The sequence below is a fragment of the Lycorma delicatula genome, chromosome 2 (genome assembly GCF_047948215.1).
Source record: "Lycorma delicatula isolate Av1 chromosome 2, ASM4794821v1, whole genome shotgun sequence".
NCBI classification, from domain to species: Eukaryota; Metazoa; Arthropoda; class Insecta; order Hemiptera; family Fulgoridae; genus Lycorma; species Lycorma delicatula.
The window spans coordinates 220,761,538-220,789,086 of NC_134456.1; the positions used below are offsets into that span (position 1 = coordinate 220,761,538).

The following is a 27,549-nucleotide window of genomic DNA, read 5'->3' on the forward strand; positions in this document are numbered from 1 at the left end:
TAGTGTTAATAATTTGCAAAGTTATGTATTACTGTGATTTTGTATTGCATTGCAGTTGCTAATTTGTCTGCTTTTATTGTTCTTTTTTATCAAAATTAATGAAGGGGTGTGTTAGTGAATCATTTTTACTGTTTTGGCTGCTGCCTTTCAACACTGTTATTATGGATTTGTTAAATTGAATGCAAATATTTTAAACAAAATTAATATTTTATAGTATTGTCCTTTTTAAAGAGTTTTATAGTATATTTGTCGTTATTTATTATATACTCGCTTTTTTTTTTTGTATTTGATCATTAATTGATTCAAATATTTTTGGAATGAACATAATTTTCTCTTTGGCGTTTCTGTATGTTTTTTTTCATGGAATTAATTTGTCAATAGGGTTTCTTTTACTAAAATTTAAACGCTAATAATGCTGATAAACATGATCTTTTTGTTTCTTAATGTGTGATGCACGAAAGAAACTAATTTGTTTTTAATGCTGAAAACGACTCTGAAGTCAGAATTTTACCATAACCTATGTTTTTGAGAAATCCCAAAATTTAATTTTGAAAATTGTTGGTATTTTGTGATGCATGATTATACATGTACGTTTTTTATTTTACATGATACTTTATATTTATTTGGTTTATATATATTTTTAACTCTATTAAACAGTTGTTAAATATGAGTAACTTTTAAGTCATAACATAAGCTCACATCATGCTCTGATGAAGTGTACACAACAAGATTCATCATGTCTGTACAATTCAAAATGAACACAGAGTTTGCCGGCTTTATTAGCCTACTGCTTTTAATAGTATAATCTTTTCAGTCAGTCTATGTGACAACCGTATTTAGTGAACAGTGAAGTCTCATCCCTCATAAGCGTGTAAATGATTTGGACAGTTTTTTTATGTATATGGTGAGTTCACTATAAATTCACATAAAACATTACACCTTTAAAAAAATTTATAAATTGTAATTTTTACTTTGTAAAACTGATGATCAGAGTAAGACATGAGCTCTTCATATAATATGGGCAGTAACTGTGCAGTTGACTTTTATGAAGGTGTTGTTCATTTAGTGTCTCTGGTTTGGCATGCACCAAAGGATCACTTAACTTATTTTTAACTAATTTGTTTGGAATTTCTAAGAAGTCTAAATACACTGTACTATATCCTTCATTGCCATCTGCACTCAGACTTGAACCTCACAGTGAATGCATTCTGGTTCTCAAGGCTCTTGAAAACTTGGTTCATGAAAAGCAGACATTATGGAAGAAGACAATCATGATTCGGACTTGGAGTTACAATCCAGGAGTCACATCTAATATTGTAAATGAATTGGTAAGACATTTAAACTTATCAAAAGATCAAGCTGAAGTTTTAGGCTCAAGATTGCAAAGTTGGAATTTACTTACAAAAATACAAAAATCTTAGGTTATTAAAGCCAGCAGAGTGGTAGAATATTTTTTTCTAAATATTATGCTGGAAGAAAATTATTTAGCTTACTGTACAAATATTGATTAGCGTATGTTACTATGTTACAATTAGGCTGAGTTCATGAACCTGAGGAATGGCATCTTTTCATTTGTTTCTCCAAGGATAGCTTAAAAGCAATTCTGCTTCACAATAGTAATAAACTAGCTGCAGGGCATGCCTCCACAGGTTGCCCTGGTGGATGGCATCCTGGAATGCTATTATTACGTATCCAAAATTGATTACCTCTATGTAAAAATGTATATATTTTTTGAATGATGAAAATTTATCAAGGAAAAGTGATAAAAGGGTTAGTCATTGTTCAGTTAAACACCCTTCCTCATTCGAAATAAGTTTTAGGGTGGGTTACCATCATTGCACTTTCTAAAACCAAAATAACTTCAAAAAAAAATCTGCTTGCACGTTATACTGTTCTCTTAAATAAACAAAAATTACTGTTCCACTTAGCAATCTAGACCATCCACAATTTCATCAAGATCCTAATATACAAATTCACTCACTACAAGAGCTGAAAGCGTAAATATAAATAATTAATTTATTATTTATGTATTCAATGTACAAAACAAACTATCGTAATACGAAACTAACCTTCTGACAAAATGTCAGTGGATTCTAAATGGATAATTGATAGTATTTTCAGTATTGATTTATTTTTATCGAAAATAGTTGTGTTTTAAGATCTGCTACGATATTGAATGAATGAATTACAATATTAAAATTTATTAATTTATCTTACAATTATTATTATTGTTTATTGTTTTTAAACATTTAAGAAAAAATCTTTTGATTTTTTGGCGGGCAGTATGTTCAGTCGTGTAAGCATGTTCATTCTTTTTGCTCTTATTGTTGGTGTTGCTGCTTCTTACTTATTGTTTATAAACATTTAAAAAAAAATTCATATGATTTTTTGACGGGCATTTGTCTATGTTTGATCATGTAAGCTTGTTCTCAGCTAAGGGGGATGCACACACTCACAGACACGCATACAAATGCCTTTTAGTAGAGTCCTTCTGTACCACTCCATTTTGGAATTAATATGAAAGAAATGTATGATGATGTGAAAACTGTTATTGAAAAAGTAGATTATAAAAATTACAGTTGCAACGTGTCTGGAGATTTAAAAGAAATAGCTCGTTTGTTAGGCATGCAAGTAGGGTATACAATACACCTACTAATCCGTAGTAGTAAATACTGTTACATTTGAGCTAGAGATCAGCATTACATAGTAAAACAGTATAACTTAAGTCTTCAAAAAAAACATTCATGAGTCTATTTAAACCAGAAAAAATATTTTTACTGCCCTTTCATACCAAACTGAGATTAATAAAAATTATGTAAAAAGGTATGAAGAACAGTCAAAGATTCTTGTACGTAAGACAGAAATTACCTAAGTAAGCGAAGGAAAAATTAAAGAAGGGAATTTTGTTGGCCCACAACCGATGTAATTCTCACTGCTTGGACAGCGTTTAAAAACATTTTAAATTCTGGATGTCCATAAATCACAAAATTACCAGGATACTGTAGGTAAACTGATAAATTCTTATGGGAAAGCAATGGGATGTAATATGTCACTAAAAGTACATTTTCCGCATTCACATCTGCATTTCTTCCTGCCAGACCTTGGGGCAGTAAGTGATAAACACAGTGAACATTTCCATAAAGATATTTCAATGTTGGAAAACCTTTACAAGGGCAAATGATGTGTTAGTATGCTTGCTAGCTGATTACTTTTGGACTTAAATTCAAAATGTTCCTGAGGCTATCTATAAAAGAAGAGAATCTGCTAAAAAGTTTTAATGTAAGTATATGCATCCCATAACATAAGTTTGTTGTATTTAATTTTTATAGACCTATGAATTTGCCATTTCTGTTAAACTGAGGGTGATAGAAATATTCTATCTACAGATCTGTAATCTATACAAAAGAACAAAAAACAATGCAGAATAAGGTATCACACTTGGAGAAACATTAAAAAAAAGTTTTATTTTGTGTATCAGTGTAATAAAATGTGCAATATTCATCAACTTATCAGTTATATGAGTTTATAAATTCTACTAATTCATGCATAGATTTATACATTTTTATATTAAACTAATGCAAGATCATTTCGTACTTTTGAATTTCATTTTTGCTTCCTTAAATTTGTAGATTTATTAATAAATATATTTCAAATATTGTTTGAACAAACATGATTCATCACAACAAATGTGTATTTTCTGCTATGTAACAGCGGTGTTATGAAAGTTAGAAATTTCTCTGATAAAGTGGAATTAATTTATGATAATTTTTTTCATTTTTGGATCTTTTTTTGTACTTTACTGTTTACTTTTAGTTTTAATTGTTTATATACTGATAGTTTCTTTTTGCTGTTTGTTTATGGTTGATATAATCACAGCTTTTATTTACATATTTTTCATTGCAATTGCAGTAACTAGTGACTTGCACTAATTATTTTATTTGTGTAATTTTATGTTGATAATTGATTGTTTTGGGATTTATAATCTTGGTCAGGATCATATAAACATTTAACTATTAAATTGGTGACTTTTTAATGATATGGTTTTTTTAATCATGTGCGTGTGTTAGTCATTGAGAGAATTTGTGGTGTTATAACATTTGCAGTCGATGTCTTTTCTCTTTTATGTCTTTTTTTTTTTTGCTTTATAGATTTTTTTTATCATAAATCTTAAGGTTTGTTCTTTTAATCCTCATTGTTTCATAGGCAGTTCACTTGAATAGTGCATGTGCTTATTAATCACTCACTAATAATAAAAATTGTATCAGCAGAAAATTTTTTAACATACTTATTTTAATTAATAATATATTGTTAATGTGCTGCCATTAAATTCTGTACCAAATAGTAACCATATTTAGTATTAATATTTATATTATATTATATTAGGATACCTACATTACTCCTTTTATACAGGTGATGGAAACATTCTCTGAGGAAGAAGTCTGATGTAAGAAGATGGAGTATTGGCAGCCCAATCCTAAGGCTCAGCCTTTTGTGCCTCGCAAGCTTGGCACGTACAATCCTCATTTGACTACGGCAGTGCCAAGGCTTATGACAAAGCAGAGAATACTTGCTAAAACGTTCCAGTTTCTTTTAGTAATAGTATTAATTATAACTATTTGTATAAATGTCATGTTCATACTGGACACGAGTCGGCGGTTGCAAGAGGAACCAGTGGCAGCTAATTCTGTGGGATCCGATGATGCTTATGTTATGAACAGTGGCATTAATAACAATGACGGGCACCATCTTCATTTTCAAGGCAGTTCTTTAAAAACTCTTACAATTGAAGTTCTATCTAGTCAGTCTAGAGTAGCAGTCACTGTGGATGGTGCAACTATATTAGAAGATGCAGAAAAAGGTGAAGGTCGTGGTATTCATGTATTAGTTTTAAATCAGGCAACAGGAAGTGTAATGGCTCAAAGGATTTTTGATACTTATACATCACATGAGGATGAAGCTATGGCTTTATTCTTGAATATGGTGTCAGATGGGCGTATTATTATTTTTGCTATAAAAGATGAGGGAACATTCCAGATGAAACAACCGGCAAGGGATTTACTGCGACGATTAGGTTCTCGTCGTGCTCAAATGATCAGTTGGCGTGATATGTGGGCCATGGTTACTCAGAAAAGTGTTAAAATGTACGGCGAATCTTACAGCAAAAGTACTGATTTCAATACCTGGGGAGCTTCTGTTTTGCTTAGAGTTGAGGTTCCCTTACTTCCTGAAGAAGAGAGTGAGTGTGAGTGGCCCGAATCCGAAGAAAATAGTCGTCGTCGAGAATTTTGTAGTCATATTGAAGGGTATGGAAGTGTGTGTAGTTGCTCTGAGCCTGCATCATTAGTGTTTAGCCCAGAACCGATCGAAAACAGCCGAGTTTCTAATGTACCGGTTGCTATAATTGCCAGTAATCGACCTCATTATTTATACAGAATGTTGAGATCATTATTATCTGCAAGAGGTGCAAATAAAGATATGATAACAGTCTTTATAGATGGTTATTTTGAAGAACCACTAGAAGTTACAAAACTCTTTGGACTGCGAGGTATTCAGCATACTCCGATCGGAAATAAAAATGCAAGAATTTCACAACATTATAAAGCATCGTTAACGGCCACATTTAATATATTTCCTACAGCTTCATATGCAATAATTCTTGAAGAAGATTTAGATGTTTCCGAAGATTTCTTTAGTTTTTTTAATCAGACTATTGATTTAATGGAAAAGGATCCTACTATTTATTGTATATCAGCGTGGAACGATCAGGGTTATGAGCATACAAGCAGTAATGCTAGTGTTTTGTACAGGGTGGAAACAATGCCTGGTTTGGGATGGATATTAAAGCGTTCTTTGTATAAAGATGAATTAGAACCTAAATGGCCGACACCAGAAAAGATGTGGGATTGGGATATGTGGATGAGAATGCCAGAAGTCCGTAAAGGGAGAGAATGCATCATTCCAGAAGTTTCAAGAACCTATCATTTTGGCTCTTCTGGCTTAAATATGAACTCGTATTTTCAGGACACTTATTTCAAAACCAGATCTTTCAATACACAATCCTCTGTACAGATGAAAAATATTGATGAAGTGATAAAAAACAACTATGAAGAATTATTAGTAAAAATGATGTTAAAAGGATCTGTTGTAGATCATAGCAAATCACCTTGTGAAGAAGACTTCATTCCTGACAAACCTGAAAGTGATGTCCTTCTGATGTTTATTAAAATGGAAGAGCCTAAAGATTTTGTAACTTGGTTACAGGTTGCAAAATGCTTTAAAATTTGGGATCTTGATCCTCGTGGATATCATAAAAGCATGTGGAGGATGCGTGTAAAGGGTAGTGATTTACTTATAATTGGGGTACCACAGTCTGAATATTCTCAGTTTAAGCCTGCTAATATTACCCCAATATATCTAGAACCACCAAGAAAATCCAAATCAAAATTAAGATAGCAGGAATTAAACAACAATATGCCTAAAGTCTAGTCATAGTTTATTTTATTGAAATCAATAATGTTCAAATACAGCATCTCCACTGCCTTTTAAATTATTTGACAGTGGTACATGACAATAATTTTTTTTAGTTTATAAACAAATTTTTATGTTAAGTACTCAAAGTTGGAGGATTTCTAATTTTATGAGAGATTTTGTAAAATAAGTGAAATCACAAAAAATGCTCTCACATGAAGAAAATCACATAGAGAAATCATAGGTTGATGTATTACAGAAAATTTAGAAATTATTAATCTTATTTATTTGTTAGTTATATCTTACAATTTGTAATAATTATTTAATGTGGGCAAAGTTAAAGTTAAACAACTGCAGTGAAACTTCTATTAAACAAGCATTTATCCTGTAGAAGTACGCTCATTACCAGTAGAAGTAAGTACTGGTGCTTCATGAGTGAAGTTTGTACTATAATCATATGATTCAGTTTACTTTTATAAATTATTTAACTGTATAAATTAGTCATAAAAAATAAAATGAAAACAGCAAGAATTATTTAATACTGATTTTATGTTTTAGAATGCATTGTTTAATGATATGTAGTATTTTAATGTTCTTTTGAAGTTCTCACAGTAAACTGGATGTGAAAGTAATGATTAATTACTGAAAAACTGGCACTACAAAGGATAATTACTTTATTGTATTAAAATGAATATATACTAATGCAAGCCAGATTTTGTTATACATTTTCATTGAAATGCGTGATTAAAGTGAAATAGTGTGTATTTGGTTAAAAGTTTTAAAATTAAAATTATGAAGATTAAATAAAAAAAAATTTATAAAACATTTTATTTATAATTATTTATAAAATAGTACATTACGACAAAATGCCAAAAGCAATTGAAGTTGCTGAATTTTGGTATCCTGCAGACAATCATTTGGTATCTGTTGTCCAGAAATGATCTCATGTTTTCTTATACTTTTACATTTTTGAATTAGTTACATTATTTAATTATTAACCCTCTTTAACACACACACACACGCGCGCACGGTTATTTTTGTACTGATATTTTATCTTCCTACTTCAACTTTGAAAACGAAAAAAGTAGTGACATCTGTACTCATTTTTCTCATTGATTCTACAATTTTTACCTATTTGCTTGTAATTGTAGCAAATTCTAGTAACTGAAGGTTTATTTATGAATAATTAATTTGTTTCAATATTTCACTTCAAAAGCGATACATAGTGTTTTGAGCCCATTAAATTTTTGTAAGTGTATTAGCAGATTATCTCCCCGTCTAAGTTGTGTTTTTCGTGGTTATAAATTGCGCTGTAATTACTTTGCATGTGCGTGTGCGTGCGTGTGTTATATTAATCCAATGGCACCTATTTCATAATCCAACCAACCAAGCACTTGCTTGGATTATGGAATAAGATAATGTCATCCTATTTTATTAATTCTGTACTTGGGTTGATTGGATTAATATAATTTGTATAGTGCAGAGGAATATGATTCCTGAAAGGATCTATTTTGGAAAAATTTATGTATAGATACATAATAATTTAAAAATTTTAAATTAATGGTAGTAATTTTTTTCCTAACAAAATTGAAAGTGGTTTTAGGGAAAAATATAAAACATTTTTAGTATTCAATAAAAAAATTAAGTAAACAATAAATTACAATAAGCATTGCTTTTTACTAAGTCTTATCATTTATTATGTTTCATAAATGTGCAATTTATTTGAAGGCTATATTTAACAAGTGTGTGATAAAGGGGTTAATTTAGTACAGCATACAGTAATTGAAGAAAACTAAAATAAAAAACTCTTGAGTTAATTAAAAAGCGTAAACATGTTTCTTTAAATATTATTGTTTTCTTTCAAAGAGCTACAAAATGTAAAAATTTTGTGTTTATTTGTAAATTCTAATAAATAATAAATTTGTTAATGATAAAGTAATATGTATATATATTTAACATTGTATCCTTCTTTGGTAGTGGTGGTATACTTTCCTGTAATTTGTCTGGAAGTGGTATCTCAAAAATGAAAACAGGTGGTAATATCGAGTGAGCCAAAATTCACTACCCATCATAAAAGTCACTGTTTGAATACAATACAGAAATAAGTTGAATTCATAACTAACTGACACTTTATTGAAGCTCCGTTATTATTTATTACATTATTTCTCAAATTGTATTCCACCTTTGTCGATACATTTCTGCAGACAACGTGGGGCGTTTAAGCATACTTCTTTGCACAGTCATGCATTGAAATATATTTCTTCAAAAATGTTTTGAATAACATCTTTCAAGTTTTCAACAATTCCCCTAAAGAAAAAATCAATGGGTGTAAGGTTTGAAGATCTGGGTGGCATTTTTATTGCCACCCAGTTATCATCCATAACTTTCCAACCAAATAACTCATCAACATAGTTTCACAGCCGCTGTGTAATGGGGTGGGGCTCCATCATGTTGAAAGTAAAGTAAGTTGAAGTTGTAGTTCATTTGTAGCCCTGGAATTGTGCGTAGATTGCCAAAATTTCCAAGTACTTTTCTTTTCTGTTATTATTCATCAAAAAACCAAGGCCCAATTACTCCACGACATGAGATACCACTTCAAACAGTAACACCAGGTCGATTTAGCTGCTTTCAAAAACAATTCTGTGGTTCTTTGAATTCCAATAGGTACAGTTATGTTTGTTGCGGCCTGTTATTTGAAAGTTTTCTCATCATTCCAAATTACCTTAGAAAACAACTTATTATCTAACCTTCTCTTACTTCATTTAACATTGTCTTGCAAAATTGCAGCCTACGATCAGGGTTGGCTTTCAATAGGCCATGTATGAGACAATGTATTTAATGTTTGAATTTAGTCTTATGTAAAATTCTCCAAACAGAAAGTTCTAGAAATATTCTGTTTGAGAGGTAGCCTACAAGTAGATATTTTATGGCTCTGGATAACCAGTTATAAACTTTAAGCTTAGTTTCATCACTTAATGATGGCCTAGCTGAACTGGGACAGTCCGCTGTACGCTGTAAATGCATTTCTCTCAAAACATTTTCATAAATTGTAGACAGCCTTCCGTGTCGGTGGAACAGTGTTGAAATGATTATTTCATTTATTATTAAATTATAACCACCTTTGTACCAGGTTTTCAAAGCAAAAATTCTTCATTAATGAAGAGATTTTCTTCATTAGTAAACATCTTCACAAGTTAGAATCAACAGTATCCAATGAGCATAACAGCTGTATACAACAGCTTTTTGATTGAATAGCAGTGCACCCTGGTTGTGTCTGTAACCATATGATGAAAACAAAAGTGGTAATTTAAAATCAATGGGAAGATCACAAACAAGATAATCTTAATATTTACAATGGGTAGCAACTTCTGGCCCACCCAGTATTGGGATTAAATGCAAACTATCAAAGTTGCATATACTTGATTGGTTCCTGTCCATTACAGAAGTTAGTTAACTCTGAATTCTATTGCTGTTTGATTATGGGTGATTTTACTATTCAGATTTTTTGGTGATAAGTTAATGCAGTTGATACCAGTTAAAAAGTAAAATTAATGTAAAACATATTTGTTGTACCAGTTGAACAGTTAGTTTACTATATATAACTTGTATTTTTCGTGTATCTTGTTACACTGTGAATAACATTTTTTTTCCATTGTAAATATTTGCTTAGAATGCATTCCTTTCTGTTTCTGCTCAATAATAATAGCTGTGTTTCTTGATTTCTCAGAGTTTGAGAATTGTGGTTGATTTATTTTTACTAAAGTAATTTTAAATGTCATTTTGTTGGCAATAAATGACATATATAAGACCACCTTAAAAGAATTATTGGTTTTTATGAAATAAATCTTAAAAAACTCTGTTAGCTAAAGATTTTCATTAAGCATTATGTATGTAATATTTTATAGCAGTAAATCTTTGTCATGTTAATTTTGTACTTAAATACAAAGTTGTAACCCGTACTTAGAAATATTTTATGTTAATTTTAGAATATTACCAAAAATGTATGTATACTGTGTTTAAATGTAATTTATGTATGAATTACATTAAGAAATAAGAATTTGAAGGCGATCTTCATTAGTCAGAAAGATGTTTGCCGTATTATGAGGATTATGAATTGTTATACTATTTTTAATGAAAGGAAAAGCTTGTCTTTTCCCTTTGTTATAACTTATGAACTGTTAATGGAAAAATTTGAGTTGTATATTTTGTTAAACTTTGTTTTTTCAGTGTTATTCTTAATATTTTAAATTAATTTAAAGAAATTGTGAAGTTGTACAAAAAGTACTTTTTTTTGGCTGTTTTTGTGATTATGTATGACTCCTTAGCTTTGTAAATTGGTTTTATAAAAAATTTAGTGATTTTAAGAGAGCAGAGTTTTTTATCTGTAATTCAAGAATTAAAAGAAAAAAATTGACGGTTGCAACATGACTTTAAAAAATTTTCTACTTAGGCTGTCAAAAAATATTAGAATTTTTCACTTAAGTTTGTATTTTAACAGTATGTCACTGATTTCACTGAACAATTGTATAGAAAAAGAATTGCGTAAAGGAAAAAAAATTACATTAAAGTGTGCGGGAACCTCTGTTGGTTGTTAGAATAAGTACAATTGCTTCTTGTAAGTACGAAGAAATGGAGGCATTGTGTTTGCTTGAACAGTTGTTCATTGAACAATAAACTATATTCTCCCAGCAATTCTCTTCAATTTTCTTTTTGTCTGCTATTTTAATAGATATTAGTCTTTTCTTCTTAATTCTTTTTTCATTCCATTGTTAATTAAATCTTTTTATAAGTATAGAATTATAATAAAGACATATTTGAGTGCCAAAGAATTTATTTACTGGTCAAAAGAGCTGTATTTGTTGAACTAAATAGTATTATTTTTAAATAGCAATTTACTGAAACACCATCAGAAAAAAATTTATCTTAAATAGTAGATAAAATGTTTAAATTTACTTAACCGTTTTTTTATTTTTTGTACAATTATAAATTGCATTAAGATATGTTGAAATTTCACTATTTCAAGAACAAGTGAAAAAGAGTGGTTTTTGGCTAATTTTTAAAACTTTTGCTCAGTATATTATTTACAGTGATAATGCCTCTCTACGGGATGTCTAATCCCTGTTTAAAGAAGTTTTACCGATTAAAGCATTGTTTGTGTAAAAATAAGAGCACATCATGAACAATTTCTTCAGTAGTTTTATGTAGTTATATTTTATATTTTTGTGTAGTTTTTTATGTTACATGTAAATTTAAGATTTATCAATGTATCTGTAATCTAACCTTACATTTCATTAAGTATTAGTTTTACATATCTTCAATTTTATCATTTTTCATAAAATTTTAACTATGAAGTTTGATAATAATTATTTTAATGAATGATAATATAAGAAATCTCTTGTCATTGTTGAATTCATATCAGCAAATTAATTTATTGTTGTATTGCTTTATGTAACATGATAATTTTCATTTTAAATTGAATTTTTATTCAGTTGTATAACTTGTAAAAATTTTTGGAATTTTAATGTAATGAATAATACTTTTCCCTATCTTATTTGTACTTAAATTGTATATTAAACTCAATGTACTGTTATTGAAAAAAAAATTGAAAACATTCTCTTTTAAATGTACGGTTGATTTGTTGTTTTTATCTTTTGTTAAAGTGTAGATGTTATATGTAAAAGCTGTTAATATTATTATTATAAGTGTATGAGTTGATTATACATCACTATACTGAGTTTAGATTGTAGTCGTTACTTTGTAATAATCTGATATTGTAAAACCTGCCTTTAGTAGAATATCAAGGAGCAAAAAATCTTAGTTTATCCTGGGATTCATAAAAAATAAGACTATGAACATATTGTTCTCAGAGATTCTTTGTTTGTTTAAATAGAGGTATTACTTTTTTTAAATAATAGACACATTTTATTACCAAACAAAAGTATAAGAAACTTCAAACCTTTGCTGATTTTAGTATTAACTGTTTAATTCAATATTTAGTGAAATGATGGAATTATGTGGTTCCAATCTCTGTGGTAGAATGATCTCTTTTTCATATGGAAAATTTTGGGTTTGAATTCCATTTAGGCACAGTATTTTCCACATAAATTTGTTCTACTTAACTACTTCATTCCAATTGGAAGATTTGTGACAGAAAGGGCATCTGGGTGAATTAATCCTGCCAAATTGCCAGGGGAAAAAAGGAAAAGCATAACTTATGTACTTCAAATCAGTCAAATGTGTGATCAGCTGTGTGACCATTACTTAATACTACAAAAGAATTACTGTGTCTTTCATTGTAATCTAATCAATTGCTTTCTGATATTTAATTGGTTCTTTTAAAGAAAATTTACGGTGAAAAATGAAATTTATTAAGTTTAAGCTATAGTACAGACATGGAGTAACAATCTGCATTTAATACTTGATAAATGTTGTAATTTAAAAAGACTGATGTTTTAAGGAGTTTCTGTAATTATAATATAAAGTTTTATTAATTGCATGTTTAATATAATTTTTGTAAAGCATTGGTCACCCATTAAATCGCTGATGACCATATCCTTAAGTTAAATGAGCTGTGATTTTACAAAAAAAAAGGGGGGATTAATATTAAAAAAAATAGTTGCAGGTTATTTATTTATAAATTAATACTGAATTTTTAAGCTGTGCATTTTACACAATTCCATATTTGTTATTTAGTGATAAAGTGAGATTTCCGTGTCATTTTAGTACTCTCCTCAAGGTTTAAAATGTGCTTTAAATTGATTACTGTACATTCAATGATAATGAGAGGTATTGTGTTAGGGATGCATTAAAAATGATCTTTCTAGGTAGCTTGGGTGTTATAGTCACCTCTGCAAGGTTGGGTAATGTGTTAATGGTTATTTCTTAGAATGAAGTAAGCATAATTATTATTATGCTAATACATTGGTATTAGAACTGTACTATATGTCATAAAAGAACATGCTTTTTCCTTTTTTTCTTTGTATTGTTATTATTTTTTTAAGTAAATTTGTGGGAATTACAAAGTTACACAAATAATTCTCGTGTTTTTGTGCATAAGTCTTGGGCGTGCAGTTTGAACTTCCTGGTTCTCCTTTATTGCTTGTTGGACATTATTCAATTTAGATACCAAGAAACATGGTATTCTCCAGAAATTTAGTTTCTCTCCTATGTCAAATCCATGTGCAAATATTCCAGTTATCAACAAATTACTAATAGTAATGAAGGTTCTAGATTATTTTTTATGATATATGTTATCTATTACATAGGGGTTTTTGAAAGTCTGATGGAGTAGAATAATATAATCTACCAGAACTTCCCTTTTTTCTCAATTTCATTGCATAAGTCTTGCTGTAAAATCATTAGTTGTGCAGGTTTCATAGTAATAACTATTAAAAATGATTTACAATTGCAAAGTGGACTTCATTAATAAAAACCTTAAAATTGTCAGTTCATAGTAGTGCTGTCAATACTTCAGTATGCTATTTCACCGTACGCTGTCAATATTTATATAAGCAAATCTCAATTAATTGTATAATTAAGGTCTGCATAAGAAGTAAATGTACTTGCTGTGTTACCTTATCTGTTAAATTCAAGAGTTTGAATTCTTTTGCTAGTGTTAGACAAATGGAGGAGTAATAATTGATTATATAATTATAAGGTTGATCATTCTATGGCAAATCTCAGCCAATGATGACAGAGATAAAGATTGAATGGGCACTCAAGGAAGTTGAAAATAATTATGTCAAGGTAAAAATTATAACAATTAAATAATTAACAAGCTTCATTGTGATGTCAAATTCATGCATTTTCTTAAATAATTATGTTCCATTATGATTTATGCATAATTATGTTATGTTTCAATCAGAATAATAATTTATTTATTTCTTAAAGATGTCAGTGTTAAATTATGTTAATAGTTTTTATCAGTTTAAAGAAATTTTTCTGATGATCAGTTTCAGTATGGTGATCTGTAGAAAAATTTGCTACTTTTAATTATTAGAAATGATTTTTTTTTTTGTACAGAATTATGTTCTTTAACAGCATTATTACAGTATGGTAAAGTTTCATATGTCAGTTAACAATGCTATACTGAAAAGGGTTGTAAAGAAAAAAAGCAAAGTTCGTTTAGAATGGATTGGAATCTTTGCTATTTAATAAAAATTAGTGAATTCATTTCATGTAAGCCTAGAAACTGTACAGATCTTGTACTAGTCCAACTATATCTGCCATTTTGTAAAGTGCTATAAAGAATAGAAAGAACAAGGTAATGAATGTACTGTGTAGACATCCAAGATTCCTCGACATTTTCAACTCCTTTTTTCATTGTGTTCTGAATAAAAAACTTTTTTGTTTACTCATAGCCGAGAAAACTAAAAAGAGTGGTTGCCATATTAAAACTAACTTTCAAAGTGGTTGATGTATTAAAATTGACTTTCAGTAAATTAAACAAGAGAATACACTTTTTTTAATGTTCTTAAAACACAATTTAAAAAATATATAGTGTATTAAGAAAATTTTAGTTTTCTATTTTTAATGTGTCATTTGCAGTCAGTTCCCAGAGAGATTAGAATAATATGTATGATATGCAAATGAGGTGTAGTTTTGGACAAACTTAGGCCAACCATTCCTGAGAGATGTATAGTTTACTGAGCCCAACCTCCAATGTACACCGGTATGTTTATTCAAATCCATGTAAAAGTAACTTACCTTTACTTAGGATTTGAACCTCAGAACCTTTGACTTAACAGCTGAGCTGCAACAATGATTTTACCTCTAGAACAACCTGATATTATTAATTATTAACAAATTTAAGTATTGAGATTGACTACCAGGAGAATTAATGAAAAACAGGACCACTTTTTTTATGAATAATTTTCTACAATTACTATAGCCTTTCTTAAAATAAATTTAGTTTTGACGTACAAGGATGAGTAAAAAATTATCTTCACTTTCACCATAACACACATTCAGAATTGTCATACTGCTGTCTGCGCATGCATGCATAGAGTTGTATGACTGCACTTAACCTGTGTGAAATTTGATCCCAATTGTGTCATTTGCCTACCCTCAGTTACAGTGTAAACATTTCCGTTTCAATAGCAGTTTGCACCTAGGATAAACAAGCAGTGATCCGATTTTTCTGGTTGGAGAGTGTGAAAGGGGCTGAAATTCTTTGCAGACTTTTATCACAATGCGGGGACATTACTTTATCATGTAAAATTGTTTTTTATGGATCAAGAAGTTTAAAAAGTGGCCAGAGGAGTATGACGCATGAAGATGGAGCAGGATGCCTGTCAACCTCCAGCACAGACAATAAGATTCAGCAAGCTCAAGAGATTGTTCTAGTGAGTAGGTGAATTATCATCAGTGGGATAGCATCTTCTTTGAACATCAGTCTTGGTTCTGGCATCAAATTATCCACGACAATTCCAGCTTCTGTAAAGTCTATTGTTGAAGAAAGAGTTGTTGCATGACAACACCCACCTGCACACAGCTCCACATCGTTATAGTTATTAACAAGTTGAAACTGGTACATCATCCCTACAGCCTACCTCTTGCTCCCTGTGACTTTCATCTGTTAGGGGTGCTTAAGGATGCTTTGCAAGGTTGTCAGTTTTCCACTGACAGATGTGCAGGAAATGGTGCAAAAGTGGCTTCGTGATCTACCAAAAACCTTCCTCTTGGAAGGAATACACTAGCTTGTGGACTGCTGGACCAAGTGCATTGACAAGGGAGATGACTATGTAGAAAAATGATGTACATGTTGAACCCCCTCTATCTTTGTGTAAATAAATTATAGAATGAAAAGTGTAGATAATTTTTGGCTCTGTTTCATATAATGCAGAAAATATTGAAGTTTATTGTGTAGAAAATACAGTTTTTAATCCAATGTATTTTTTTATTCACAGACAAGTTTTTCTGTGATGAGAGTATTAAAAGAAAATTTTTTTAAATTATGATTTTTTTATATACACAAGGTGGGAAATTCTGTTGCAATATGTTGATTATTGGTTCCGATGTAGGCAGGTTTTTATAACTGTATGATTTACTCTATAAGATTATTACCAATCTAGTATTAATGCTTGTAAATTTAAGACTTTTATACTAATTATACATTTTAGTGGTTTGTATGTGTAGTAGTAAGAATTGTTTATAGTAATGTGCAGTGAAATTAGCAGATTAATTTTGTGATAAATAATATTTGTTTTATTTGTGGTATTGTATGTACTCATAATGATGTTATAATAGGTTACTAACTTAGTTTCTTTGTAGAAATGGGAAGACTTAAAAAAGAAAATAAAGTTAAACTATTTATTATCATGTTAAGAGATGTGAGATGTGGTTACTTTTTGGTGGTTATTGAATTTATTGGCAGCTGTTTTGTTATTTTTTTATATATATTTTTTAATTCTAATTTAATTAAATCACAAATTTAACTCTCTCATTTTTGTTGTTTTAAGATTAAGTAGGTTATGTAATTTTTTTAAGTTACATTTATTCTAGCGATTAATTATTGGTATATAAAAATTTCTTTAAAAATATAATAATTTGCTTGTTTGGTTTGTGATTGATATGATTATATGTATCTTTCTGTTCTGTTAACTTGATGTTTTTAAATTACATACAACCTACATTTCCTCTGCTTTTAGTTTTGTTTTCAAGTTTTTCCTCTGTTACACTGACATATAGTTTTTTGCATGAACTATTCTAATTTGCAGACCATTTTCAGAGTTTCCAGAATTTTGTGTTTATACATAATTGTATCAACTGTTTCCCTACAAATTGCTCTTTATTTGCAAATTATTATTAATTTCATCTCTTAACATAAAATAACATATCATTTACTACGTTTGTATATTTTGTATGATATAAATACAAATAAAAAGATATCTATAATATAAAAAATATATATATTTGTAAATCTTTATTCGATGTTTTATGTATGAAATGTTTTTATAATACTAAAGAGGGTAATGTAGGGAAAAATACTGTGTTCATGGGCTTGTTATTTATTTTCTGCCCAGATTTTATGAATCTAATAAATTAACACTTTAAAATTCATTTCTTATATTTAATAACTTGTGAGTAGGAAATTTTAATTCACTATTCACTGTTAACCATTCATTTTAATATTTTGTATTTTATATAAATTACTTCTATAACAAATATCTTGTGAAAAGGGACTGTGTTATTGTGAAATAAATTGTATAATTAACTGTTGTTATATTTAAAAAAAAAAATAGCCTTTTGCATAAGAAAAATTGTTGCATAGAGATTTTGTGGTTAATTGTAATGGAATATCTTTTTGAAGGCTGAGGTGTAATAATTAGTGCCTGTCGTGAATTTTTTGTCAATTATTTTAATATGAATTTTCTTTAAAAAATTCTTGTTTCTTTTTAATTTTGTTGTCCAATTTTTTATTATTTAAAAAACTTGTAAAATATTTTTTTTCTTCTAAACAAACAATTTTAAGGGTAAATGAGTACAAAATAACATAATCAGTGCAATCATTTTTATTTTTAATTTATAATTATAAAAATTTATCAGTCTTAACTAAATTTAAATGCCTTTAAGTTATTAAAGCCATTATTTAATTACAATTAAGTCAGTTTAAGTTTATGTTTGGTTTGTTGCTTTGTCTGGATTGAATGATTTTTGCATTAATTTATTTATTTGTTTGTATTTTTTGTGCAATAGGACAGCTAACTATAGCCTTTGTATATTACACAGTAGTACATAAAAAAAATATATATATATACATAAATATAAATTAAAAATACAAAATTTAATCATTAGTTCATAATAATTATTAGTCATTGGTTCATAATCATAGCTCATATAATTATTAGTTCATAAAAATAAGAGTAATACTGGTGTTTTAATTATGTTACACAATTATATTATTATATGTATTTGCATAAATACAAGATTACAGATAAACATGTACACATAATTAAAAATACACATAATTCAGGAAACAAATTTAAATAATATAGTTTAATAACAATTATAACATTAGTTATAAATTAAAAAATTTACATCTTATCTCCTTCATCCAATTACATTTAATTAGAATTTCAGTTACTTATACAGCACTGTCAATATATATATGTGCAGGTAAAATAGACACAAAAGAAATTTACATCATTGTTATGCAATATAATTGATTTTAATTATTAAAATATTTATTTATTAATAGAAAATTGTTTTAATTTATATAACAACTACGGTCAAGCAGAAGAGGGTTAGTGAAGTTCTGTAGTAATCCATTATTATGGGTTTTTATGCTTTTAATAACTGTACTATATCGGAGTAAAACCTACTCAGTTCAAAAACAAAATTCTTCCTCGGTTGAAAAAAGTCTGTTTTATCATATTTGTTTACAGCAGTTGAAGCGCATCTCTCTGTGGGTGAGATAAGTTGTGTAGAGTATGCAAGAGGACAAAAGTTTTGAATATTGCGTCCAGGTATATGTAACTGTATTTCATTTTCCATAGGATTACACCCGTGTAATGCTTTATGAAAAAACAGTAAATTAAAGTATTCTCTTCGACATACAAGAGATAGTAAATTATGTAGTAATTGAAGCTGTTGTTTGCCAAGATGGTGAAGTTTAAATTTGTGAGTCAGCCAAGATAGAAAGTTGTTCTGAATGGATTCAGTGTTATTCGATGTATAATCTCTTCGAAAATTCAAGGTTGAGGTGGAATATTAAGGAGGTTTTTGTAGTGTGAAAATTCTTGCAAGTAATTTTTAAAGCCTGTGTGACCATTGTTGCATTTCATTAGCAGAAAGCCATTATAGGAAAATGGAAAGCTGCTAGTTGTGATAGAATTACTTTTTTAATAGCAGAATTTTGGACATAAAATGTGAGGTTTTTAAAAATAATTGTAATCTTGATGTATATATTTTTCATTCAGATTGGATGGGATAGGAAAGGACATATTTGCAATTTGAAAAAATATTTAACATTGTACTGTGAACTTTATATTACTGTACCATGTTGAAAAAAGTCTGACCAAAATTATGAAAGTAGTGGGAGTTTCTAAAGTTTTGTAAAGAAAATAAAGTATGTATTTAAGTCATAAAAGTTGTTTAATATTATAAGTAGTTTTTTTTTTGTAGTGGTAATTTTAATAGTTATTGGTAATAACAATTTACTAAAATTTTCTGTTTATTTCTTCCTCCCAGTTTTGTAGTCTTATTAATGTTGCTCTAAACATTTTTATCAGACCTACTGCATGATAGTGAAAGTGTTTTCTTTAAGTGAGAGTTCACTTATTAATTTCTAAATAGGCTGGTTAAAAAGCCAGATAGTTATGAAAGCTTACAGAGAGATGGATGATCAATGTTTTGTCTTCAAGCTGAAAGTTATTTATATAGCTGTTGTAAGAAAAGAAAAACATACATCAAGTTGTAGGCGTTTTCTTTCTATGATAATTATTCATAGCAATTCAACTATTAGTTTTGGTGTTGCTATAATATAAGTGATACTCCACAAAAATGAAATATCCTGTACTTCAAAGAAAAGGGATAAAGATGTGCTGGAGATATTTGAAATGCGAGTAGATAGGTGAAAATTAAGTGTTATGACCAGATGAAAAGTAAAATAATAATAATGAGAATGAACGAGAACAGAAGCATGTATAGTAGAACAATTTAGAATTAGAAGCTGACTTGTAGGATGTATCAGAAAACTGTACTTATAGATGCTCTAAAGGGAAAAGGGAGCTAATAGAAACTCAGAAGTTCAAATGGAGTAAAAAAAGGTAGAGACCGATGTGATGAAAGAGTTCTGTGCCTCGAATCAGATTATGTAATGATGATCCTATATCTCATAAAATAGATATTTTTGTAATATATAATTAAAATAAAGAAATTATCAATTTTTTAAATGAAAAACTTTTTCTTATTTGTTATTATAACAGACTAGTTCCTATTGTAGAATAGAGAGAATATGTTACTGAAAGAAATTCTTAAGTTCTGCCAAGTTCAGGAAGTTGAGGGAACATCTTTCTAAAAAAATTTTATACCTTCTGATGAAATATTAGAAAGTCAATACTGTATATTAACTGAGAAATGTGAATGTAAATTTTAATTTATGCGGTATTTGGCAAATATTTAATATTTAGGTTGAAAATGAGTAACTTCATGTTAGTAGAATTGAAAGTAATTTCAATAAAATATTAATTTATTTATTACATTTACTTTTGGCATCATCATGATTAACTTTGTAGTACTAGTTATTTATTTTGTTGATATAAAATCCATTTTACTTTTATTTGGGTTTGATCTCAACAAATACTTGATTATTGGTGAACTGTGTTTTTGACCTTGCTGAAAATACTTAGTTTCAGCATCCCAATATTATTAAATTTTAATATTAACATGACATATACAATATTCAGATGTTCATTTGTAAGCCTGTTATCTTTATTTGCTTAATATTATACGGTTTTATCAGGAGAGATGATACATATAAAATTGTATTACCACAGTAGAATGATTTTGCTAATCTCAACATTGCACTAGAATTGTTTGTTTATTTCAGTTAAGAAGTAATTTGATTTAATAATTCTTTTCATAATTTATTAAAAATGAAAACTTATTAATAGCAAACCTATTAATTTCATAATTCAGAAATATTCACTACCGGATTTCTTTTGAGAAAAATTCACAATTTTGCTGGCTGTTCTGTTACACGTGGAAAACATAGTTAACTGAATTTCATAAGGCGCATCTTGCTTTCTTTTTATTGGAGGCACAAAAGATTAACTAATTTTGAAGTAAAAAATCAGTTCTGCTATTATGTTTACAAATTGTTAGCCATTTATTCCTTGTGTACTTTTGATACAGACTTAAGAATGCTGCTACCTTGTAAATCAGTACCATATTTCTTCTATTGTGTAGTAATGGTCATTTATATTTTTTGTATACCGATGTACTGACTTCCATAGTAGCATGTTTGCTTTTCATTTGAGAGATTCTGAATTCAAATTCCAGTCAGATTTGGAAAAAAGAAATGGTTAAAAAATGTTCTTTTGTCAGCAATGTGTAGTTATAATTAGGGAAAATGACCGACCGTATTTGCTTAAAATATTGAGATTACAGTTGAATTAGAGCGTTAATAAATAATCTTACCATCTATATCAAGGCAATTACAACATTTAATATATGTCGGCGCTGTACTTATTTACCTTTAAGATTTTTTTTTCACTGCTATAAATTAATTTGTATACTTAAATTAATATTTAGTTATAATTTTAAATATCAATAATTCTAAATTAATGATGAATCAGTTTTGTTATTTATATTATTGTTAATGATGGTTACTTAATTATATAGTAAATTAACTAATACAATTTTTTCCATTAATTTCAATTACAAATACAAGGTAATTAAGTGCAAAAACTTGTTAGATTATAGTTAATTAATTTCTTATTACTACTGTTGTAATGTTATGTACTTATAAATGTGGTGCAATTTATTTAAAGTGAATATAAAATATTTTATGTGGTCGACAATAAGTAATTTGTTACTTGTAGAATCCTGTTATGTTTTGATAGAATGAACAGAAATTGTTAAAAATAATTATTGATTTAGCACATTCCATTTCTTTTCTTATCTTTATTATAATATTATTTATGGTGATAATAATTTCATTTTATCCATGGTCTTGTAATAACTTTTACAAGATGTATGCATTTAATTATTTTTTTAAATAGTTCCAACTCTATTGAAAAATTAAAAAAAAGTAATTACTTTTTACATTCGTTTGTTTATATATTATAATTGTGTAATGTGTAATTGTTCTGTAGGGTATTTATTAAGTCAGTTACATAATAGTATCTGTTATTTTATACTTTTCACATTATTGTTAAGCTAGTCTTTTTTATACTAGTGTTATTCACCAAAATTATAAAATATGCAATGTTTGTATTAGTGTTTTATGTACTGTGAAACAACATTTTTTTATATTTATGACCAAAATTTTTTTAATCTTTAAATATTTTTATTTTATTCACTGACTTGTGCAAAGTGATTTTCATTGTATGTATTATCCAAAAAGAAAGTACATATTTCATATGTTGTAGTAACTGTAACGTTGTTATTTCTGTGTACGTTTTATTTATGGAATAAAAACTGTCTTAATAATTTGTTATGTTTTCATGTGAACCTAACATAATTATTTTTAAACCGTTTTGTTATATCTTATGATTTGGATGATAAGCTTGTTTAAGCTAATGTCTGGTTATGCTTAGTTGTCTGATTGATGATTGAATTGTGATAAATGATTCTTATACAACATCTTGTGATACTTTTTGCAAGATGTATGCATTTAATTTTTTTTTAAATTGCTCCATTTCATCTTTATTGTAAGATCTTTTTTTAAAAAGTAATTTTAAAACTAAAAAAGTAAAAACTCAGTGAGAACATTGCTGTTCTCTTTGAACCTTTATGTTGAATGTAGAGTGCATGAGGGCATTTGGTGGTTTGGTGATTAGGATGATTATCATTATTATTAGTAGTAGCTATCTGGCAACTGTTCAAACATTCTAGTTTGATTTGCGTTGTATGTTGTCTGACATTTATCTGAACTGTTTGCTCTGTAACAAATTGTCAGTTTGTCACCAGTTTTATTTATTAGGTTTATAAGAATGTGCATTAGCATTTTTGAGATAAAAAAGTTTTAATACCATTAATATATATTTTTTAAGTTATTGCAAAATACTTTTATTTTAGAATTGAAGTTCTTAAAGACTAGTTTGTATGATTTTGATAAAGTTTTTATGTGTTAGGTGAAAAACTAAAATGTTACTTATTTTAAACAATTGCAGACAGATTTTATAAAATTATTTTTGCCATTTAAACTGTTATTATTGGCTGCAGTTTTAAAATTACAGATTTGAGGATCGATTAAACATCAAAATTTAAATTAAAAATTTTGGTTAAAAAAATTATTCTTAAAGAATTACTACCATTTAGTGGTTATATACATTTATTCATGTAGGCACATGCAGGTACCTATAAAGTACCCCAATGAAATCTTATATTCAAAAAATTAGTAATTTTATGTTTACACCTCTGGTATTACTGTGCTATTGGTATGCCATATAATTTAGTAGTAAATTTATTAAATAAATTCATATGTACAGGAGCTACATTTTGACTAAAAGCAAATGGTAATAAATATATTATTCAAAATAATCCTTATTAAACAAAATTTCAGAAAAAAATTAGGCAGTACAAATTTAAAAATGATAAATAACTATCACATTCAAAGGCATGCCCACATGGTTATCTACTCTGAAAACAAGTAATTGCCTGAATTTTATTCCCACTGGTGTGATCTTTTACAAGGATGTAACTCCTTTTTGCATTTCCTTCTCGATAAAGGTTAGGAAGTTAATATAAATACTTAATACTTGAACGATAGAATGTGTATACTATTGTAAGAAAGTACTTGTCCTTTTAAGTGTTATATCTTGTGAAAAGTTTCAAGGAAAAATTGAGTATTCTACCTTATTAAACGTTGTTTTTTTTCTGTGTTACTATTGACAGTTTATATTGATATGAAAAATCCTTTACAATTTGGTATTTTACAATCATTACCTTGTTTATCTAATAGTACAGATTTATTGTTCCATAACTTTGTTAAAAAGGTTATATAAGAAAAAATAATTTTTAAGTAAATTTAAGAGTATAGTTTTATCTATTAAAAGTAGTTTTACTTTGTAATTATCAGTTTCAGTATTAGTTATATTATAAATAAAAGAATTCCTATTTTGATTATGAAAGAAGACGTTTTTTTTGCTGGGAACCACCTTTCTAATTTTATATTAAATACATTGATTGATAATTTCAATTAACAGTAAGTTTGAAAAAGTTGGCTATCTTGGCTGTCTAAAAAAGAAAAGAGTGGTTTCATTTCACAGTGCCCCACATTGAAACAGTTGTATAGATTAAGTACAAGGTCTGTAATATGATGTATACATACAACTGTTATTTTAATTAAACTGTTCTTTAATGTATGTTAATGTTTATGTTTTTATACATTCTGTTAAAATTGTTAATGTTAAATTGCATTATATGAGAGTAGATAAAAAATGGGATAATTTTTTATGAGCACTTTTGTGTAATCTCTGCAGGTTTTTCCCAATAATTGAAATTTTTGAGAATTTTGCAGAAAAAAGTTTAATGTAGTATAATACTTGATTTTTTGCAAATGGTGATTCATAAGATTTACAGAATAACTTTTCAGACAGACTTTCTTTTATGCAAAATATTGTAAAAATTAATACCATTCACAGTATTTCATTGTTTGTTGATAATTAAGATATAATATGATGGATTATAAGGTGAGAATTTTTAAATAAGTTAAAACTGTATTAGATAATGTGCATTATCTAATACTAAGGTAACTGCTATATTTTGTTCAATTTCAGAAAAAAATAATTGTTTCTCAATTTCACATACGTGTGTTAGTTATTGAGGATTATTGAGATTCTCATACTGATATAGAATTACCATCAGTTTATAAAAATTAATTAAATAAAAGGTTTTATGAGGAAAAATAATAAGTAAATTAAGCCGACATAAAGAAATAACTTAGGCTCAAAATGATTACTTACATTAAACACCGGTTGATACATATGTGTATGTGAGCTTGAAATTATGTGCCTCTGGAATTATCAAATGAAGAAATTTTAACAATTCAAATACGCAAACAATCCCTTTGAATTAGATTTCGATGTACATGTGCCCTAGATGTTTCACTCATTAGCTAAAGGCAGCATATCAAGTGATGAAATGACTGCAAGAGGTAATTTATTGCTAATATTTTTCAAGTAAAGCTCAAATCCACATAAGGTACCATCATATTTATAAACATAATTTTTTAGTTGAATTTATGATTAATTTTACTTTCTTTTGAATAATTTTTAAAAAAAGACTCAGATAAATCCTTCATTATGAAATGAAAGAAGCTATGACTTAATAATAGTGCTGTATCCCATTTCTCTGTCAGTCAAATTGACTAAATTGTGCTTGCTTCTACTTTTTTAATTCTCTTCCGCTTTTAAATTTTACTTGTTTGTTATCCGTTGCATTTCTTCTTTTGTAAAAATTCATTTTGTTTGATTCTGCAACATTTCTTTCTTAGGTTTTCTTGTTTCTAATAGTAAATACTTAAAGTTTTTTCCTAATTTTTTTGTTTTTTTGCATTATCTTAAGATTTTTCTCACTGCTGTCTATAGATATTATTATTTAAATGTTGTACCAGATGCTGATTGTGTCTTACAAGAATCATCTGCATCATATCTTTCTACCAATATTATTAAAAGAATTGCTTGTGAGTGGTGATATGTATATTGTACAGAAATGCGTTGTGTTTTTGGTGTAGAAAAGGGTTAGCATAAGAACAGGATTTGTACTGAACGAATAAAATTTGAATCTGTGTTTATCAGACAAGTATAGCTCAATGTGTTACCTATACATAGCTATTGCCTTCATAGAAAACCATTTAAAACAAAACAATGATATTCTTAGAGAGAGGGAAAGAGAGTATAACTTTCTACGATTCTGTTGTTGATACATGACTGAATGGATTTGTAATAACTTCATAACGTAATAAAATCAATTACAATATCTGTAATAAATATGATGATTAATATTATCCATAAATTTTTTAAAGTAAATCACTACTTATTCATTCATCACAGGATCGCTTGTGTGATGCAATGTTATAGATGGTAATTACCGGCCTTCCATTTGATGTTGATAATTTGAGACTATATGAACCGATTAAATTTTAACAGGAATGGCATTTTGATAGTGCACAGCAACATCTGTTGAATTCTGATTAATAATGCATTTAGTTTATTGATCTGTGTATGTAACTAGTAGCTAGCTACATTAGCACTCATTACACGAGGTGGGATACTGCTGTCTCTGAGCCCTGAATCAAGAATGCTATAGATTAGTTACATGAAGGCTTGCAGAATATGATGAAAATCAGTCATAGAACCTACTACATACCTGTTAAAAAATGTTTTAAAAAATTCAAGCCTCCCCAACGGGTAAAGATTTATTGACTGACCAAATCATGCTAATTCCCTCCCTAGTTTTCTAAACATTGTAATCAAAATTTAGGCATTTTGATTAGTTTTACCTATTACTGTATTAGTGGAAATTCAGGTGGATGAACCTCAAGGGATTAAAATGTGATCAACTCGTCAGAATGATATCTGAATTCTTAAACAGTAGAGTTGAATCAGTTTGAACTGAATTAAACAAATTGAACTCTACAATGAAATAGAATTAGTAAATTTTATAAAATATTGTTGAAGTTTTAGCTAGTGCAAAATAAATAATATAGTAAATTAATATTATATTAGTGTAGTATTTTCAGTGTTACAGAATTGCACTAGACATTACTGATTGATTATTGTCAAAGAAGTACATCCTGTAAATTGTCATGTTTTTATATTTATGTTATATATATATTTTTTAAAACTACAATATATTCAATAGATGTATAAAAGAATTAATATTTGCTAAGTGGTATGTACAAAATCATCCTGTAGGTAGTAATTAACATTAACATGGTAAATGGTAATTGTCACTTTCCCAACAGCTGTTCTTAATTTTAAATACAGTAGCTTGCAGTGTATATTGGCACAGAAAGGGACACAGATAAGTTGAGGAACCATCTAAAAAAGAAAGGAAAACATTATTTTCACAGTAATAATTTTGCTGGAACATGCATTGAATTTAATTTTTAATTATATAAGTAAATTTATATTAGCATTAAAGGAATTATAATTAAGGACAGCATCTTCTTTTTTATTTTAACAGTGGGGGTCACACCATTCACAATATATTATTTATTGTAATGTGGGCCATCTGTAAACAACAAGTGAGGTTACTGTACAAAAAATATTCAGATTTTTGGTTGAGTAACAAAAGAATTAACTAAGAGTAGGAAAAACCAATTGTCAAAACATCTTAACTAATTTGTACTTAAGCTATTTCTTTGTTTAGTAACAGTTATGTTACTTTTATATTACTATCTACACATTA

At 28.2% G+C, this 27,549-nt stretch overlaps 1 protein-coding gene across 4 annotated transcripts in view; it reads left to right on the plus strand.

Moving 5' to 3' along the window:
• LOC142319663 (protein O-linked-mannose beta-1,2-N-acetylglucosaminyltransferase 1-like) overlaps window positions 1–27,549 on the plus strand; it is a 111,944-nt gene that overhangs the window by 15,282 nt on the left and 69,113 nt on the right. The window contains exon 2 of one of the 4 annotated variants that reach the window (XM_075357212.1): window positions 4,411–7,994. The exons of 2 other annotated variants lie outside the window; for them this stretch is intronic. In XM_075357212.1, coding sequence (XP_075213327.1) covers window positions 4,453–6,453 — 2,001 coding nt within the window. In that variant the 5' untranslated portion in view covers window positions 4,411–4,452 and the 3' untranslated portion in view covers window positions 6,454–7,994. Of the gene's footprint in view, window positions 1–4,410; window positions 7,995–23,011; window positions 23,088–27,549 lie in introns of those variants that run through there. One more of the 4 variants, XM_075357214.1, reaches the window with a different exon arrangement.